General features: G+C 45.3%; 1 protein-coding gene across 1 annotated transcript in view; it reads left to right on the forward strand.

Moving 5' to 3' along the window:
* The window catches only part of MACROD2 (mono-ADP ribosylhydrolase 2), a 1,251,138-nt gene that overhangs the window by 845,042 nt on the left and 387,213 nt on the right, over positions 1 to 18,883 (forward strand). Inside the window, exon 7 of the mRNA XM_048506382.1 lies at positions 10,821 to 10,851. Within this exon, the coding sequence (XP_048362339.1) occupies positions 10,821 to 10,851 (31 nt within the window). The remainder of the gene's footprint in view (positions 1 to 10,820; positions 10,852 to 18,883) is intronic.

The following is an 18,883-nucleotide window of genomic DNA, read 5'->3' on the forward strand; positions in this document are numbered from 1 at the left end:
CAAACACTAAGGTCCAGAACGAGGCACAGAGCAACAGCAGGATTCAAGGATTATGGATAACTTTTCTGGATGCCTTTGTCAGAAGAACCCTGATCAGAAGCAAGCGCAACTCCTTGGCCTGCCGAGTCACCTAAACAGGCGGAAGTCATCGACGGCTGAGCTACCACCAGGATTGTCATCTCTGATCATGTGGTGGCTCAAGCTCACAGGCAGAGTTTGACCAATGCTGGGCTGTTGGGGGGTGTGTGTGACAGATCCGATCCTGCACCTCTGTCGGAGCTCAGGTTGCCAACCTCCAGGTAGTGACTGGAGATCTGCTGCTATTTCGGTTGATCTCCAGGCAATAGACATTAGTTGACCTGGAGAAAATGGCAGCTTTGGAAGGTGGGTTCTATGGCATTATACCCCATTGCAATACCTCTTCTCTTCTCCCCTCACCAAACCCTGCCCTCCTCAGGCTTCACCCATAAAAGCTCCAGGTATTTCCCAATCTGAGGGTGGCAACCAGAGGTGGGATCCAGCAGGTTCTCACCATTTCCCGAGAGTGGGTTACTGATTATTTGTGTGTGCTGAGAGGGGGTTGCTAATTGGGTCTGCTTTTCCGTTCGAAATTCCATTAGGTCCAAAAATCATGAAGTCCTGTTGTTTCCTGTGCGGCTGGTTAGTGAAGGTAGAAAACGGGATTATTCTCCCTGTTGGGCTGTTTTAAAAACATGTTTTAGAAATATGGTAAAGTTCCTTGTTTAAGCAAAGTGTCCTTCTTTTGATTTCTAGAAACAAAATTAAGTATTTGAAAGTATTAAGTATTTGACAGGCAGTCAATTAGAGGAGAAGTAGTTGTTTCTGTTGGCAGTAGACAATAGGACTTGCTATAATGAGTTTAAATTATGGGCAGAAAGATACCAGCTGGAAATTAGGAACTTTTTTTTACAGTAAGAGTTTTTACAGTAACAGAGAAATTATTAATGCCCAGCCCCTGGAATGCCCGCCCCCGCCCCCGTCGTGCCCCACCCAGCCCCATTGGCGTTACACCACTGTTTGAATCCCACCACCATGGGAACCTGTTACTAAAATTTTTGGATCCCACCACTGGTGGTAACTCTACTCTGGGCCTGCACTGGAGGCAGTTTGTATCTAGGCTCCACATTTATGGGATTCAAACAAGGCGATTAGAGTGAGGGAAATTAATACATACCCGTAACTGAAGTATTAGTCACGTACTTCATCTTTCTTTGTCTTTTGTTTCTGTTCTTTTTTTAAAAAAAAACTTGTGGTATTTCCATTTAAAGAATTTGAATTTCCATTCAGAGATCCCCCATCTAAGGATTTCTAAATGATCCTGCCAAAAATTCCCCTGTAGCTTCCGGGACTGTGAGCTATGAAGAGCTCTTAAAGATGTACAAGGACTCATTTAAGTTATTATTGACTTCAGAAAGGTGTTTGATATTAGCAAGAAAAAGCTGCTTACTTTTAAAAGTGCTGTTCTCATCCAAGGCCCTTTCCCCACTTACCTTTGTCCGAGGGTTGCTGTGCGCAATTCCCAGCATGCACAATTCCTGGCATGCGCCCCGGCTTCAAAAGGCGCCATTTCAAAAGGCGCCAGGAATGACGCGCGCTCAGGGGGCGCGAGAGAGGCAGCGTCGGGGCGGCTGCGTTCTCGCCGCCCCTGAAGTGGGGAGTGCAGCTGGACCCTGCGCTACTTGAGGAGAGTAGCGCGGGGCTTAAGGTAAGTGGGGAAAGGGCCCAAGTTACAGTTTTTTATGCTAGCAAGTCAGAGACATTACTATCCACATAGATAACTGGCTATGAGGAAATCATTCGCCCGCCCCCGAGGTGGCAAATTCAGACAGATCTCTCCGTGTTGGCGTGCTAAAATGATCTGATGACGACTGCTTTGCTGTCAGAAAACATTTGTGAAGTTACACATAGTAAAATCAGTTGACTTATTCTTTTCTGATTATAATCTTCTTTAGAACATAGAATGTGGAGAAAGCTGCGCATCGCAATTGAACAGCTGCTCTAAAATGTGGAGGACTTTGAATTTGCACAGCAGCTGTTTGCTGGAGTGTCACAAGGGCCAGGTCAAAAGTAGAGTGGTTTTAACAGATATTGTGGTGCCCTTGTAATTGACGTGAGGGGAGGGAGATGAGGGGAAGTACCCAACTGATATAATTCAAGCTGGCTGCTCTATACATAGCCCTTGGTTATCAGCAGTAATAAATTTTCGTTTCTAAAATCAGTAGTAATAAATTTTTGTTTCTAAAATGTCAAATAGATCTTGGCACTAGATATTTCTTCACACGGGACAGGAGTTCGCTCGATATTTGCTCTGTGACAACACTTAGGGCCAGAATACGAGTTTAGGTTTTGAATCAGTTTGGTTCCCTCACAACATCTGCAGGGAATGACTTTCTTTAAAAATAGGAAAAACCGGGTAAATAGTTCCTCAGGCACTGCTTCTGTGTCCCTTTGGGGGTGGGTGGGGGGGAAAGCACCGTTCCTCCACCTGTGGTGGTTTTCCATTTGGGCTCCACTTTATTTTTAAAAAGCTGTTTCTTGCAAGTGATGTGCAGCTGCATCAAATCCGAACCAAACTTGTTAAAAACTTGAATGTGCTGTTTTGCCTTGAGGTTTGTATCCACCAGGGAATTTTGGTGGGTGTTGGTGGGTGTGGGGAAAGCAATTCCCTTGTCCTACAGCCGATCTCTGTTCCTGGGGTCCCCTTCCAGTGGTGGGATCCAAAAATTTTAGTAACAGGTTCCCATGGTGGTGAGATTCAAACTGTGGCGAAGGGCCAATGGGGCTGGGGGGGCACGACGGGGGCGTGGTCGGGCATTCCGGGGGTGGGGCCTTCCTGGGCGAGGCTGTGGCAAGGATGCAGGTGCTGTGCCGGTCCTTGGGCGGGAAACGAATGCACGCAGGCGCAGGCTGCCACGCACGCAGGTGCACCTCCTGCTAGACTGCTTCAAGTTCTGCGCGCTACTGCTGAGAGGAGGGGCGTAACTAAGGCAAAAATCACGTGGCAAAATCACCCATTAGTAACCCCCTCTCGGCACACACAAATAATTAGTAACCTACTCTCAGGAACCTGTGAGAACCTGCTGGATCCCACCTCTGTTCCCTTCCCCTCAGAAGCAGCAATAGGTGGAGGCATTTTGGATGGTAATGAGAGGAGGGGCAAAGATGCACTCTTCAGATGGAAATCTCTTCCATCTGAGGTAATTTCCAAGTGAATCCAAGCCCTAATGATAACAATGGCAGAGGGGAAACCGTTTCTCTTTCCCCTCTCCTCTCCCTCATTCACTCTTTCTCTTAATTTCACTCCAACATTGCTATCAGGGCCCCTATGCTGGTTTAGACAATCCATGAATCCAGCAAATAGACTATTTTTCCCCATCCGTTCTTTACCTCTGACTTCTTTGTTTTCTTTTGCAGTCTTCCTACCTTTGCAGTTGTTGACAACTGAAAAGAAGAGGACAGTTGTTGTTTTTTTTTAGAAAGAAAAACAATACAAAAAAGAAATAGTCTCCCAATGAAATATATTCCACAACTGCTTGGAAATATTTCATAATGTTTAACTTCAGCGCACCTTTCGGCGCCTGAAGCTTATTACCCATTGCCTTATCCTCCGGGGTAATGGTGAGCCATTTTTCACTGTTTCCTGTAATGACAGCCCTTTATATTTTAGCAAATTGTTACCATATTGCCTGTTAATTTGTTTTCTAAGCGTACCCGTACGTTGTTCATTGAACTTTCTCTCATCTGTTGTGTGTTCTTGGCTCCTCCGCCCCACCGCCGTTCTTCATTTGTTTACAGCGGTTTTTGAAAACGTAGTGCCGAAATGGAATCCAAACCTCCACTGATTTGCTAATGAAGTCCCAGCAGAACTTGCCCTGACCTGGGTAGTTTCAGGTTAGCTTGATCTCATCAGATCTCAGAAGCCAAGCACGGTCGGCCTCGGCTAATATTTTGATGGGAAACCACCAAGGAATGCTAGGGGTGGAGTGCGGAGGCAGATAATGGCAGATAATGGCAAACCACTCTCTTGCCTTGCCTGTCAGCAGTAACTTTATGACACAAAAGAAAAGAATGTAACTTGCACTCTTGCCTACAGGACCTTTGTAAATGCAATTAAAGAAGTATTTGTAGGTCGATCATAGTTAGCTTCTAATCCTCTGTGTGCTTCTTCTTTCCAGCTGTTTTTCTTTCCTTTCCCTTTTAATATTTTACTTTATTACTTTTAAAGCATTTTTTTTCCATTTTGAGATCATTAGTGTGTGATGTTGTCAAGAGAGCATTGCCTGTGCCATGTGCTGGTTTTTTAAAAGTGCACTTTCACCCCCCGCACCCTAATAATTCATGAAGATATTGATCAGCAACACACTGTGGATAAATCTCTTTGGAATTCCACGTGATGCTTCCTTATGCTATATCAGTCTACTAATAACTGGGAGCGGAAAAGTGCTGTCAAGTTGCAGCTGACTTAGGGAGACCTTGTAGGGTTGTTCAGAGATGATTGGCCAGTGCGTGCCTCTGCGTAGCAACCCTGGTCTTCCTTGGTAGCCTCCCATCTCAGGACTAACCAGGGTTGATGTTGCTTAGCTTCTGAGGTTGGATGAGCTCACGGTAGTCGGGTCAAACGAGGTCAGGGCATGCTAATACCTAGGGAACCACATAAAAAATGGAAATGTAAAAATTTCTTGGAACTCATCAATTTGAAGTCTCATATGGACTTTTGAATAAACACTTTGCAAATGAAATGATGAAAATTGTACATTGATTGTTTTATTGACACTGGCACTTTATATAAACGTATTGTACTTTATTACTTTCATCAATAGGTTAATAGAATAGGGTTCATATTGGTATAATTGTGTTAATATTTATATGAAAAATAATTGAAAAAATAACTTCGTACAAATGTTGTTGGAATGATTTGTTACAATTGTCATATACACATAAGTCCAAGTTAGCGTGCCAATTTGGTCTGTTCATTCCTGTCAATACCTAGGGAATTCTATCTCATGCTATCGCTGAAACAGAACAACTGTCAGGTCTAGCTCCTGCTGGGCCTGGCATCCCAGAGATCAGTCTGGGATCAGTATGAAGTATTTCCACACCTGGCTCATTATCAGCGCTTGGGGCTTGGATGACTTTTCTATTGCTTTGCTTTTGTAACTAGTGATTCAGGCATACATCCCCCTCATCTCCCATTTCCTGGGACAAGGAGGGAGTCTGTCGCAGACTACGATTCCATAACAATGCTCTCTCTCTCTCTCTCTCTCTCTCTCTCTCTCTCTCTCTCTCTCTCTCTCTCTCTCTCTCTCTCTCTTCCTTTTCTCGTGCAAATTGTTTTGGGAAAGGGGGGGGGGAATGTCGAATGAGCAAATTTCTAATATATACCAGGGACAGAAGACAGAGCCCCGAGCTCTGGCTTCTTGGACCTGGGGTACTGATACGGTTCAATAAAAGCTCTTGATACCTTTATGGGTCTCGATTACTGACGGGAGTAACAGACCCTGACAACAATAAAAGTTTGTACAAACATAGCTGAAGAAGCTAGAAGTGATGGGAAGTTCTTAAGGAAGACTTTCATCCTCCTTCGGATGAAAAATCAGATTGGTCGAGTCTTCATTCAGGACTTCAGTAACAAGAGAGAAGTGTTTTTTTGTTTGGAACCTAGGTGATTTTTCAGCATGCAGGAGGCACTTCCACAAATGAAAGACAGAAAGGTGATTTTCACCAAGTCACCCTCCAACAGCAGTTTTCCATGTCCTCCCCCTGGGAGACTGGTGGGGTTTTCAGCAGGAGAAGGGAATGATCAAAAATCATCCACCAACAAAAAACTTAGGCAAGATCCACATTCTTCACTCCCCCTGGGCCAGTTGAAATCGCCATCTTTTTCCATTTTGGTTACAAGGGAAGGTAACAGTGATATCCTTTTCTACAAGTTCCTACATTCATTCATTCATTCATTCATTCATTCATTCATTCATTCATTCATTCATTCATTCAATCAATCAATCAATCAATCAATCAATCAATCAATCAATCAATCAATCAATCAATCAATCAATCAATCAATCTATTGTTGAAGGCTTTCATGGCCGGAATCACTTGGGTGCTGTGTGGTTTCCGGGCTGTATGGCCGTGTTCTAGCAGTATTCTCTCCTGACGTTTTGCCTGCATCTGTGGCTGGCATCTTCAGAGATCCTCTGAAGATGCCAGCCTGCTCTGGCATCAGGAAATATAACCATACAGGCTCTGGAGACACCAAAATCAAAAAATCAATCAATCAATCAATCGATCGATCGATCGATCGATCGATCAAATATCCTTCATTAGGCATGGATAAAACAACAATCAGACTAACAATAACAACAAATAGGAAGGTTATTAGGTGATCAACAGGAGTGTGCAGCTGTTGATAAAGCTGTTGCCAAAAACTGTGCTACGTCTGCAATTCTTTTAGTACAGCAGTCATTCAAAAGCAGACGTAGCTTGTCTCGGTCAGAAGCGGCAAGGCATGAATTAATATGAGGTTCAATGTAGAGACTCCTGGGTTCTGTGTCACGAGGACAATACAGATGTGTGTGAGCAGTTGCTTCCACTTGGTTGAGCGAACATTGACAGTTCCTGCAGTTTGCACTGAACACCAAAGTTGAGATGGCCAGAAAGCACTTAGAGGTGGAGTGCAAAGAACGAAAAAGGAGAAAGGAAAACTGGGGGAGAAAGGAGATGGAACTTCTTTTGGTGCCTGATGCTTTTAGTCACTTGTTAGTAGAGATAAGGAAAATGTTACAGAAGGAAAAATTATGTTGAAATGCATTCTTACGGTGTCACTAAAACGCGACCCCTCATTTTTATGTCTTCAGAGCTGAGCCAGATACAACAACACCACACTACTGTTTGTAAGTCTCCTTTGAAATTCTTTTCTGGAAGAATTCTGCCACTGTGGTTTTGTACTGCTGCCAGAGTCACTCTGCCATTTTGAATGCCATACAGAACAGTAGAACGTGTGGCTAATTCTTTTTTTTTAATGTAATGGGAAAATACATGCAGTGCAAAAATGGCAGTTTTTAAATTAGTGATTGCAAAGAGTCCACAATTGCTCCCCTCCAAAGTGGACTCTTCCAAATCCTTGTGTCCATATGTAACTGTATCACGCTGGTTTTCATCGACTAGAACATAGGTATCAAACTCGTGGCCCTCCAGATGTTAAGAGCTCCAGGCAAAGCTCTTAAATTATTTATTATTTAGAACAGTCATCTCCTTCCTTTTTCCTGGAGGGCCAGTCTCATGACAAGTTGCTTCTTGTAGCGGAAAGTGCCATGAAGTGACAGTTGACTCGTGGCAACCCCGTAAGATTTTCAAGGCAAGAGAGGTTGAGGTTTTCCATCTCCTTTCTCTCACAGCAACACTATGGCCCTTTCCGCACGGGCCGCAAGGCAAGCGCCAAGGGGCGGCAAAATGCAGTGCCCAGGGGAGCCTGTTAGCATGGGGAGCACAGCTGCTGTACGGCTAAGCATCCCTCGTGCCTCCACAGGCGGTAGCGAAGCCATATTTCGACCTAAAGCTGCAGCTGGAATGGCAGCGGCTGGAAAGCCATCCCCCCTGTGACCGGTCGACCTACTGTCTCTGTGGCGTCGGTGTCCTGAGCCACAGGACCGCCCCCCATGCCCTGCGGCCCGGAGAGCTCATGCAGAACGGGGACATATCCACTAACCCCTTGTCCCGATCATGAGCGAGCGCCGAGGCGGTAGATGCGACCAGGCGGCGGCTCCAGCGGTGCCATCTTCCCCACAGCAGGACCATTCATGCGAGCGGTCCGGGGGGGGTGGAGCCGGTGTCATGTCACGCCATTTAGCCTATCGTAACCATCTTGAGGGCCTATGTTTCCTTGGTTGTCTCCCATCCAAATACTAAGCAGGGCCGACCCTGGTAAGCTTCTGAGATCTGATGAGATTGAGCCAGTCATAGCTATCTGGGGCAGGGCACTGATGATCAGAGGTAGTTTGCCATTCCCTGCTTCTCCATAACAACCCTGGGTTTCCTTGGTGGTTTCTCATCCAACTATTAACCAGGGTCAACAATGCTTAGCTTCCAAGATCTGATGAGATTGAGCTAGTTTGGGCTATCTGGGGCAGGGCACAGATGAGCATATGTGGTTTGCCATTTCCTGCTTCTCCATAGTCATTCAGGGCATACTTGCTTGTAGATATCACTACATCTTTGGGGCGAGTGGGTATGTTTTGCTTGTCTGGTGACAGAGCCATCCTAGAGACACTTTGCCTATAGCACCGGGAAATAGTTCCCCATCTTGCAGCAATTCAGGCGCCAAATAGAGCCAAGCCCTACCAACACTGCAGAGGAACATCCAGAGAAACTGATTGGTTGCTGTGTGAGACAGGATACTGGACGACATGGACCACGAGTCGGACCCAGTAGGGCTCTTGTTATGTTGTGACGCCAATTTCTAAAGGTCCACTTGATTGCTTTATCAACAGTGTTAGTGACTCTCAGCTCACCTGTTGTCTCTTCCCACACTGCCTGTCGTGATGGATGGCAAGAGGTCCACGGCAGTTTTAAACAAGTTTATTTACAGCTAAAAAAAGGAACTGTAGAACAGTTAACAGCTAACCGGCTGCCATCCATCACCACACTGCCAGCAGTTTGTAAGAGGTAGAAACAGGTGAGCTAATGTCCCGGGGGGTGGGGGCGGGGGCAGGGAGCAGAGATGAGTGGCCCCCGCTGGGCTGGCACGTAGTGTCACTCACCATTGTTTTCCCGAGGGACATTTATTGGTTCATATTTATATTTGCATTTATATCCCGCCCTCCCCAACAGGGCTCAGGGCGGCGAAGGACAATGTCAAAGTTAAAATAGTAATAAAACAGCATTAAAACCATTGAAAACATGGACATTAAAAACATGAACATTAAAATTCAGCTACTACTACCCATGGGAGGCCCGTGATGGTACCTGTCAGGCTGGCTGGCTGGCTGGAAAAGCCTGGCGGAAAAGCTTCGTCTTGCAGGCCCTGCGGAACTTATTCCGGTCCCGCAGGGCCCTAATCTCAGCAGGGAGCTTTTTCCACCAGGTGGGGGCCCGGGCTGAAAAAGCCCTGACCCTCGTGGAAACCAGCCGGACCTCCCTTGGGCCAGGGATCTCCAGTAGGTTCCCCTCCGGCCTATTGGGGCAATATGGGGAGAGGGGGTCCCCATAGGTTTCTACTTTCTGGTTCTGCTCCTGGATCTCAATCCTGATCCAGACACTGTCCTTGGTCCAAACATGAGACCTTAGCATGAGACCCCGTGTCCGCTGCAGTGGAATACCAGCTCCCTTTAGGGCATATCTACAGTATTATAATAACAATAAGCCTTTATTTGGCATAACAATAATCATAACACAATAAAAAACTGAGATAAAAGGTACACAAATACAAAGGTTTAAGATAGAATAGAAATTATTGATTGGGCATCACCTCCAGTAAAAATCGTGCTACCAATTCACAAGTTCCATTGTCAGAATTGTCCAGAAGGAAAGGGAGTCTACCTGATTCTCCCATTTCACTAGGTATCCTAGAAAGAATATTGGAATATTTTGATCTGATATTAGCAAATTTAAGGCAGCAAAGCAGTTGATGTGCCAATAACAATTTGTTGTTACCACAAGAGCATACCCTTTCATCATTTTCAAGAGTTGTTAAATGCGACCCTTAATGCGGAGGAAAAGGCTTATTGGAAGCGAGCAAGTGTGAGGCTCTTCTCTACATGGATTAGTCAAAGAAGCTACAAATAGGGAGCCATCCACCTGATGTTTTGATATCGGGTATTGAAGATGTAAGGGTGAACAAGTTTTCACAGCAGCTAATTAAATTAAATCCATTCACTTTTCCAACAATTTTGTTTTAACAAGGGTCTTAGGATTCTGAACTGGATAGCGGGAAAAGCAAGTCGAGAGATATACCAAGTGATTCAATCTTTCTTTCTACAGTATTATGCAGTTCAGATTCAACTCCTCCTCATTTATGAAGTTTATTATGTGACCTGGTCTTTCTCTGACTAAGGGAGTTCCGACTTTCAAAAGCTTATACCCTGAAAATCCTGTTGCTCTCTAAGGCTGACTGGAGTCTAGCTGTTCTACAGTAGCTGCCCTCTGAAACTTATCTTTCCCTGTCGACCCAACCAGTCTCACAGAGCGGTTACAAGAATAAGATGGGGAAAAAGTCATGTACTAGAAAGGTAGATGGAAAGGTAGGATAAGAACGATAGATAAATAAACTTGTTTATTAGAACCTGTGGAGAAAGAATGACAAAAATCAAGCTCTAAATCTACCACTACCTCCTTATCTACTAAACGGATTACTCCAGCAAAGAAGAAACGAGGATGTTCTTTGTTCTTCGGGGGAAAAATCTCTGCTGGTTTGGATTATCGTGGCAGCTTTCTCCAGATGCTTACAAATTGATCTTTTGTAATTGTTCTAACAGCTTCCTGGTTATTGAAGTCAATTTCACTAGTAGAGAATTCTCCAGGAGCCCCCTTTTCTTTCAGCAAGACCCTATATATTTACTTTCTCCAAAGTGCTCTGGGAGCGTATCTGTGCTCCCTTTCTCAGAGAAAAATTGCAAAACGGCTTCCTGGTTGCTCGAACGACTTCTCTCAGCACTCTAGGGTATATTTCATCAGGCCGTTCCAACTTAAATGTAAAGATTTCTTTACACTAAGCGGCTTGTGGTTTCCCAGGACCAAACAAATCTGTGTAATAAGTGGGTCTAAATCCGAAAAATCTAATTTACGTCTTGGTTTTTGTCTTGCAGGCGTTCCCATGTATTTCAACAGGAATTTATGGTATGTAAAACCAATTATAAAGTTTCTGTTCAAACCGTTTTGTTCTTAACAAATGCCCAACTTTGGTTTAAGCAAGTTTTTGGGGGGCGGGGAGGGTGTGGCATACCAGTGGGTGTTTATATTTATGAGTTTCTGTGCATTAGTAATTATGAACTGCTTGATCTGTAACTGAATACTTGGTAGCAACGTTCCCTGTAAGCTGTGCAGGTTTGCAGCCGTGCGGACACCATATTGGTGCCATGCAGATTAGGCAGCTGGCCAGCAGGGGGAGCTCTCCCAAGTGTCTAGTTTCACTCAGTGGTAGGGAACTTCCACGCAGCAGTGGGGAACAATTAGAGCAGGGTTGGCCAACCTATGGGGCTCCAGATGTTCATGGACTACAATTCCCATCAGCCCCTGCCAGCATGGCCAATTCATGGGCTAAGCTGAGCTAACGAATTGCAGACTGTGTCCCAAGGAGTTTCTAAAGGAATGGTCCAGTCTTGCAAAACAGTTGTGTTTTTAACTTGACATGAATAACGTGGGGTGTCTAAGTATGTGCAATCAGAAATAAATCCTACTGGTTTTACATTGTAGCAAGTTTGCTTAGGATGGCAGTCTTAGTTTTATTTATTTGCAAAATGTATACTTTCTACCCTAATCAGGGCAAGCAAGGTGGTTGACCGGTGAAAAAGCTACATAAGAAAAACATGCCTTAAAACAGTTAAAAACAAACCAAAGTACATTATGTAACTAACTAAAACCAAAACTGAATTACATGTACCAAAATATAAAACAGCAATTAAAATCTAGGGAAAAACAAGAGGGCAATGAGGGAACACCAGACAAAAACAAACAAAAACCTTCACCCACGTGCAGAAGATGGGAAGAGATGGGGAAAGAGACTCCCTTGGGGTAGAATTCCAAAGTTTTAGTGCTGTGACCCAAAAGTCTCTCTGTGGGTTTGCCACTCATCTAATCTCAGAAGCTGGGGGCATTTGAAACAGAGGCCCTTTCCGCACGGGCCAAAAGCAACAATGTCAGGCCAGTAAAACACCGTTTTGGCGGGGACCCTTCGCACAGGCACTGCTGCTTGTCCCGTGCAGTGGTGCTCTGTTCCTGCCAAACGGTGTTTTCAAACCCTCACTTGGGGGGGGAGAGGTTTTAGCAAAACCTTAGCTTCCATTCAGTGCCGTACAAAAGCGGCACGGGTGGAAGCCAGTATCTACCCAACCTTCCCAACGTTGCTTACCTCCCAGTCTCCTACTCGGACTCAAGGTCATCCTCTGGCCAGAGTGTCCTAGCCACCACAATGACGGAAGGGAGACAGTGAAGCAGCATTGGGAATTGGCGCTATTAATGAAGGCTACGCCACAGGCGGTCATGGGACTGTCCACATCGCAATGGTCCGCAGGGGAATTACCTTGGCATAAACTATGCGATGTACCTCTACAGGCTGGCCGTGTAGAAAGGGCCAGAGTCTCAGAAGATGACCTTAGTGGTTGCATAGGTTTCTTAAGGCATAGGCAGTGGTTCTTTTTCTCTTCAGGAGAAGGTTATGAGCTAAACTGAGCATAAATGAACAGCTCTGTAAACATGATACAGCGTGGAAGCAGTGAGATAGTATCTCATGATGTTGGTGGACTTAACTCAGTTGTGAAGCAGAGTCTTTGCTTCCAGAAGCTTCCAGGTTCAGTCTCTGCTCTTAAAAGGATCTTGACAACCAGGAGATGCTAGGAGATGCCTCAGATAAAGTCCTTGGAGAATAGAGTTGCCAGACTCCCGCCTGGGGTGCGGGATTCCGTGCTTTGGATCCCCATCAAAGTGACCGGTGAAGGTCTTGAGGCCTAGGCCTAAACTCCATTGGCCTGTTGATGTCACTTCAATAAATGATGTCATCACGTCACTGATGATGTGGACAATGCTCTGGTATTTGTGCAAAACCCTTATCATACAGTTTTTCCCAAATTCCCGAGTGTCTCCACATTGTTGGTGATGACATCACTTCCAGAAGTGACATGAATGTGCTGACAGCATCAAGGCCTAGACCTCTATTTGCACCTGGCAAGATTCCCCCCCCCTGCTCATTACCAGGGAGTATCTGGAGAGCCAAGTGGAGAACCAGGGGGTCAGTACTACTGGGGTTGATGTACCCCTAAAATTTGGGCTGGAGCGGTCTCATAGAGTTCTTGTGTTGCTATTGTGTGAATACAAGGGAACCGGCAAAAAATGCTATTTTTCAACAGTCGAGAGTGCTGTGCCCTTTGAAAATGTTGGACGTTCAAGGCCAGAGCGGTCTGGTGGCTTGTTGTGAGCATTATTTTGATAAATTGCGATGCAGATGCTGACATTTTGTATTGATAAAGTGTCAGATTCACTATTTTATTTTTAGAGGAGATCCTAGTGTCCAAACTACACATGAATGGAGTAATTTCTGCAATGACGTTTCAGTGGGCTTGTATCACTCTTGATCTGGTTTCTCTCTCTTTTGTCTCCTCTTGGCTACACTCTTGTTGCCCGTGTTACAGCCTTTAAAAATCACCGTGTAGATCCCGATAAGATTCTTTGCTGAAACCTGCAGATCTCACAGCTTAAAGGAACTGTTATTACGAGCAGTGTTATATTGTGGAGCGAGCAGCATTGTTCTTTAAGTCTTGGGATTGACATATTTTTGTTTTTAGCGAAGGAAAGTGGCTAACTATGGTGGAGGAGATTTGTTGTGAAATGAAGTGCCAAGATAATTAAAGGGGGGTTTTGTGTGTGTGTGTGAGTGCCAGTTTTAATAGAAACTAGAACACTGTGGGCATAAAGCTTGAGTTGTAGATAGTAAATAAATAAAGGAATAGATGAAAATCCGAGTTTTTCTAAGAGAGCAATTTTTATTGTTGTCTTTCTAGTTCAGTGGTAAGCAAAGTCAAGGTATGGTTAGGGTTGCCAGGGTTTTTGAGGGCCAGATCCTGAATGGTAAAGGTGACAGCTAGGGTTGCCAGCCTCCGGGTGGGACCTGGAAGTCTCCTGGAATTAAAATTGATGTCCAGGTGACAGAGATCAGTTTCCCTGGAGAAAATGGCCTTAGAGAGTGGACTCTGTAGAATCACATCTCTACCCTATGGGATCTCTCCCATCCCCAAACTCTGTCCTCCTCAGGTCTGCCCCCAGGCTTTGCACCCAGAAAGTTCACTACCTAGAACTGGCAGCCCAATACCTCACAGATCAGAGGGTGAAACTTGGCTGGGCAGAGGCTGAGCAAAGTTGCACCTTGGCCCTTTCCCCACTTACCGTTTGCTGCACGCTACTGTCCCTGAATAGCTCATGGTCCAGCGGTGCTCCCCACAGTCAGTGTAAGCGGCAGCCCACGACTCCTGGCAGCTCTCCCACGTCCCCCTCAGCGTGTCATTCTGATGCTGAAGAAAGCGGCGCACTTCTGACTCTGGGGGCAGTGGGAACATGACCCAGCGCCCGAGGGAAATCCCTGCAATGCAAGGTGGCGTGTGGGTTGGGAAGAATTTGCGGTAGGCCCTTGGCTGCTTTGAAAGACTGTGTCCCCTAGTTTAGAAGGGTGGAGACTCGGGATGGTGCTAATGGGAAAGAAGCGTTTGAACATCCACCTATTTTGTTATGAGGAAATAAAGTGAGTCAACATCAAAATGAAACAGCCCATTACAGTATCGCAGAAAGATCATTAGAACATGTAATGTTAATCTCTTACCTAATCGTTTGTATTTAATTCTGTTTTGTTCTTTTTAATTCGAAAAACGAAGCACAGTTAAACTTATCTAATGATGTGTGCTGCTCTTCTGTTTTTTTTTTTTTAAAAAAGGGTTTTCAGATGTCTGTGGGAGCGGGGGAAGCCTTTTGAAGGTCACCTTTCTCTTCATTGTACATAATCTGGTAAATTAGCTATCCTCCACAATTTCTCGATCCAGAATTTAATAGTGTTTACCATTTGGGGGAGAGGGGTGTTCATAAGAACATAAGAACATAAGATCTAGCCTACTGGATCAGACCAGTGCATCTGGTGGCACTCTACTGCAGTGGCCACCAGGTGCCTTTGGGGGCTCACAGGCGGGATGTGAAAGCAAAGGGGCCTTCTGCTGCTGCTGCTGCCTGAGCACCCTGGTCTGCTAAAACATTGCAATCCTATGAATCAAGGAGGATCAAGATTGGTAGCCATAGATCGACTTCTCCTCCATAAATCTGTCCAAGCCCCTTTTAAAGCTATCCAGGTTAGTGGCCATCACCACCTGCTGTGGCAGCATATTCCAAACACCAATCACACGTTGCGTGAAGAAGTGTTTCCTTTTATTAGTCCTAATTCTTCCCCCCAGCGTTTTCAATGAATGCCCCCTGGTTCTGCCATCATTTTTGCAACTGTAATCAGATCAACTGACAGCCAGTGTGCTGTAAGGTTAAGGTATCACACTAGGATCTGAGAAACCAGGTTCAAATCCCCACTTGCTCCATGGAAACTTGTTGAGTGACTTTGGTCTGATCACTTACTCTCATCCCTGACTCTAGCCAGTATTTGGAGAGGAGACCTCCAATGAATACCAGAATACTGTGATATGGAGGCAGGCAATGGCAAACAACTTCCAAACATCTCTTGCCTTTAACACCCTACCGGGTTGCCATAAGTCAACTGTGACTTGATGGCAAAAAAATAAATAGAATCATATCAGAGATCACCTTTATACAAAATTTACGGTTATACAACCAAGAGACTAAGTGTGCTGTAATAGTTAAGGTGTCCGACCGGGATATGGGAAACTCAAGTTCGAATCCCCACTCTGCTTGGAAATTTACTGGATGACCTTGGGCCAGTCATATAGTGTCAGCCTTGAGCCTGGAAAGTAATTGGATTGGAGGCCAGCAGAGTGCCCCCCCATTGAAACCTGTACCACAGAGTCAGCTGGGCATAACAACAAACCCCATTGAAGTCTATGGTTATTTTTTCCCACCATGACTTGCTAGAAGAGCCTAACCCAGATTCTGTGCTCTGCAGTGGCTCCATTGGCGATCAATGGAGATTTCACAGGTGTGTAAACCAGGCTGCACATTTTCGGAAAAAAATTAGGGGCACCAGATTTTCAAGGTGGCTCCAGGAGGCCCTCCTGGTAACAGCATCCAGTCTTGGTGAACTTTGCTTCTGGGGGTGGTGGTGGGGCAGGTTGGGAGAGTTCTGAGAGAACTCAGCCAGCAGGCTTCATGTGCAGGAGTCAGGAATCAAAATAAGCCTTTTGGGGGCCCATAAAATTGAACCCCCAAAAGGAAAGTTCACCAAGACTTGATGCTATTACCAGGAGGGCCTCAGGTATAAAAAAGTCTGGGTACCTCTATCTTCAAAATGTGTAACTTTCTTATACACTCAATTCCCATTGGCTACCAAATGGAACAACAAGGCACTGCAAAGAAGAGAATCTGGGCAAATTTCTTGGGGTGCCTGCCAGGGGTGCATTTTTTTTTAAAAAAAATAAAATTTCAGGGTATCATCTGGGGACTGTCCTGATGATATCATCCAGGTTTGGCAAAGTTTGGTTCAGGGGGGCCAAAGTTATGAACCCTCAAAGGGATAGCCCCAATCTCTTGTTAGCACTCGGAAACAATTAGAGATGGGGCACCTGATACCTGAGGGTCCTTAGCTTTATTCCTCATGTAAACTTCGCAAACTCAGGCAGTATCACATCCAGGACCCAGTCTCAAATGACCCCCCCTGAAATTTTGATGCCTAATTACAAATGCATCCTACAGGCCAAAATGCAAAATATCCCCAAAGCCCGAATACCTTACATTAGGATTAGTTCATGTCGGGAGGGACATATTGACCCAATTTTGGCCCGAATATACCAATTCCTGAATTTAGGCCCGTTGGTATTTGCTGCATCTGAATTTCCAAACCTAGTTGTAACTAACTTTATTTTTAAAATTCTCCCTTATTTCTAAATATTGCAAAAAGCAACCATCAGGTGGGGCTTGTAGATCTTCCAGAAGGATAACTGATCTCCAGAGGACAGAGGTCACTTCCTCTGGAGAAAAGTGGCTTCTTTGGAGGGAGGACCATAGCTTTATACCCTGCTGAGGTCCCTCCCATCCCCAAACCCTTTATACCCTGTATTCCTTTATACCCTGCTGAGGTAAAGGACCATATACCTTATAAAGGACCGTATACCTTTATACCCTGTTGAGGTAAAGGACCATATACCTTATAAAGGAGCAGCAGTGGCGTAGTGGCTAAGAGCAGTGGCTAAGAGCAGGTGCCCTCTGATCTGGAGGAACCGGGTTTGATTCCCAGCTCTGCCGCTTGAGTTGTGGAGGCCTACCTGGGGAATTCAGATTATCCTGTACACTCCCACACACGCCAGCTGGGTGACCTTGGGCTAGTCACAGCTTTTTGGAGCTCTCTCAGCCCCACCCACCTCACAGGGTGTTTGTTGTGAGGGGGGAAGGGCAAGGAGATTGTAAGCCCCTTTGAGTCTCCTACAGGAGAGAAAGGGGGGGATATAAATCCAAACTCTTCTTCTTCTTCTAAAGGACCGTATACCTTTATACCCTGCTGAGATCCCTCCCATCCCATCTCCACAGGCTCCACTGCCACAACCCTAGGAATTTCCCACCCTGGTCCTAGAAGCAGCTTTGGAATAGGATAGTGTTTGCCTGCTTCCTTAGTGATACCACTTGAAGCCTGTCTGGAAAAGGCTGGTGTTTTACATCTTTCAAGGCCTTTAGGGAAGCAGCCATTCTCCACACCCATGACAGGGAGTCCCAAAGGGGAGACAATATTTTTAAAAAGGTCCTCCCTTAGATCTCCACCTGCTGAACTTCTACCTAGGTCAATTCCCAGTGGAAGACTTTCTAGGCTAACAGCTTGAGAAGTCCATTTTTTCACTGTCAGAAAATATTCACTATCCACGCCAGTCACCTCACGTTTCTGTAATCACTGATGTCATCCATGAGATTCTGGGTCTCTACTAGAGTTGCCAAGCTAGAGTTCGGACATTCCTGGAGATTTGGGGGTGGAGCTTGGGGAGAGAACTCAGCAGGGAGCTGGTGCCATAGAGGGAAGTTGCCCAGGAAAGGGACTGGATGAGGTGGGTCACCAAAATGGCAGATCACATTTGCACAGCAGGGGAAGTTCTCTGCTGAGACTTCCCTTTGTGCATGGGAAGCCACAGGATAACAACAGAGGCGTGCAGCTCATAAGAGAAGCGTCATAAAGGGAATAAAGGAAACCAGCCTGTGTATGACAGAAAGCAGGCAATTGTGGGTTCTGTTGTAAAACTCTGGCCCCTTCCGCACACGCAAAATAATGCGTTTTCAAACCACTTTCACAACTGTTTGCAAGTGGATTTTGCCATTCCGCACAGCTTCAAAGAGCACTGAAAGCAGTTTGAAAGTGCATTATTCTGCATGTCTCTTGGAATAGACCTCCTGAGAAAATGTTTAGATCAGGGGTAGGGAACCTGGGCTCTCAGATGTTCAGGAACTACAATTCCCATCAGCCCCTGGCATGGCCAATTTGGCCATGCTGACAGGAAACTGATGGGAATCCTGGATCCAAACATGAGAAGCCTGGTTAGATGATTCCTTTAGACCAGTGGCTCCCAAACTTATTTGGCCTACGCCCCCTTTCCAGAAAAAAATATTACTTAGCGCCCCCTGGAAATTATTTTTTTTTGAATTTAATAGCAATTAAACAGAAGATATATGTATTAATGTTTCTACCTGTGGCCATCTTTGACCCCCCCCCCTGGATCATGCAGCACCACAAAGGGGCGGGGTTACTTACTTTAGGAATCCTGCTTTAGATGTTTAGATTATTCCTGTTCCTTTCGCCTTTGGCTTTGTCAGGCATAGGTTTTGTTGATGTTGTAAGGCTTTGCTGCTGTCTCTGAGTGCTGATTCCTTTGACAAAATACAATATTATGGAAGGAAGTTGAGTTGCCTCTTTAGGAATACCTTTTTCAATGGCACAGGTTACAGGAGTCTGCCCGTGGCTATCTGTTGGGGAACTATCTGGCATGCTCTTGAAGCTATCTGGCATTATCCACATTGTATT

The sequence above is a fragment of the Sphaerodactylus townsendi genome, linkage group LG01 (assembly GCF_021028975.2).
Source record: "Sphaerodactylus townsendi isolate TG3544 linkage group LG01, MPM_Stown_v2.3, whole genome shotgun sequence".
Taxonomy (NCBI): domain Eukaryota; kingdom Metazoa; phylum Chordata; class Lepidosauria; order Squamata; family Sphaerodactylidae; genus Sphaerodactylus; species Sphaerodactylus townsendi.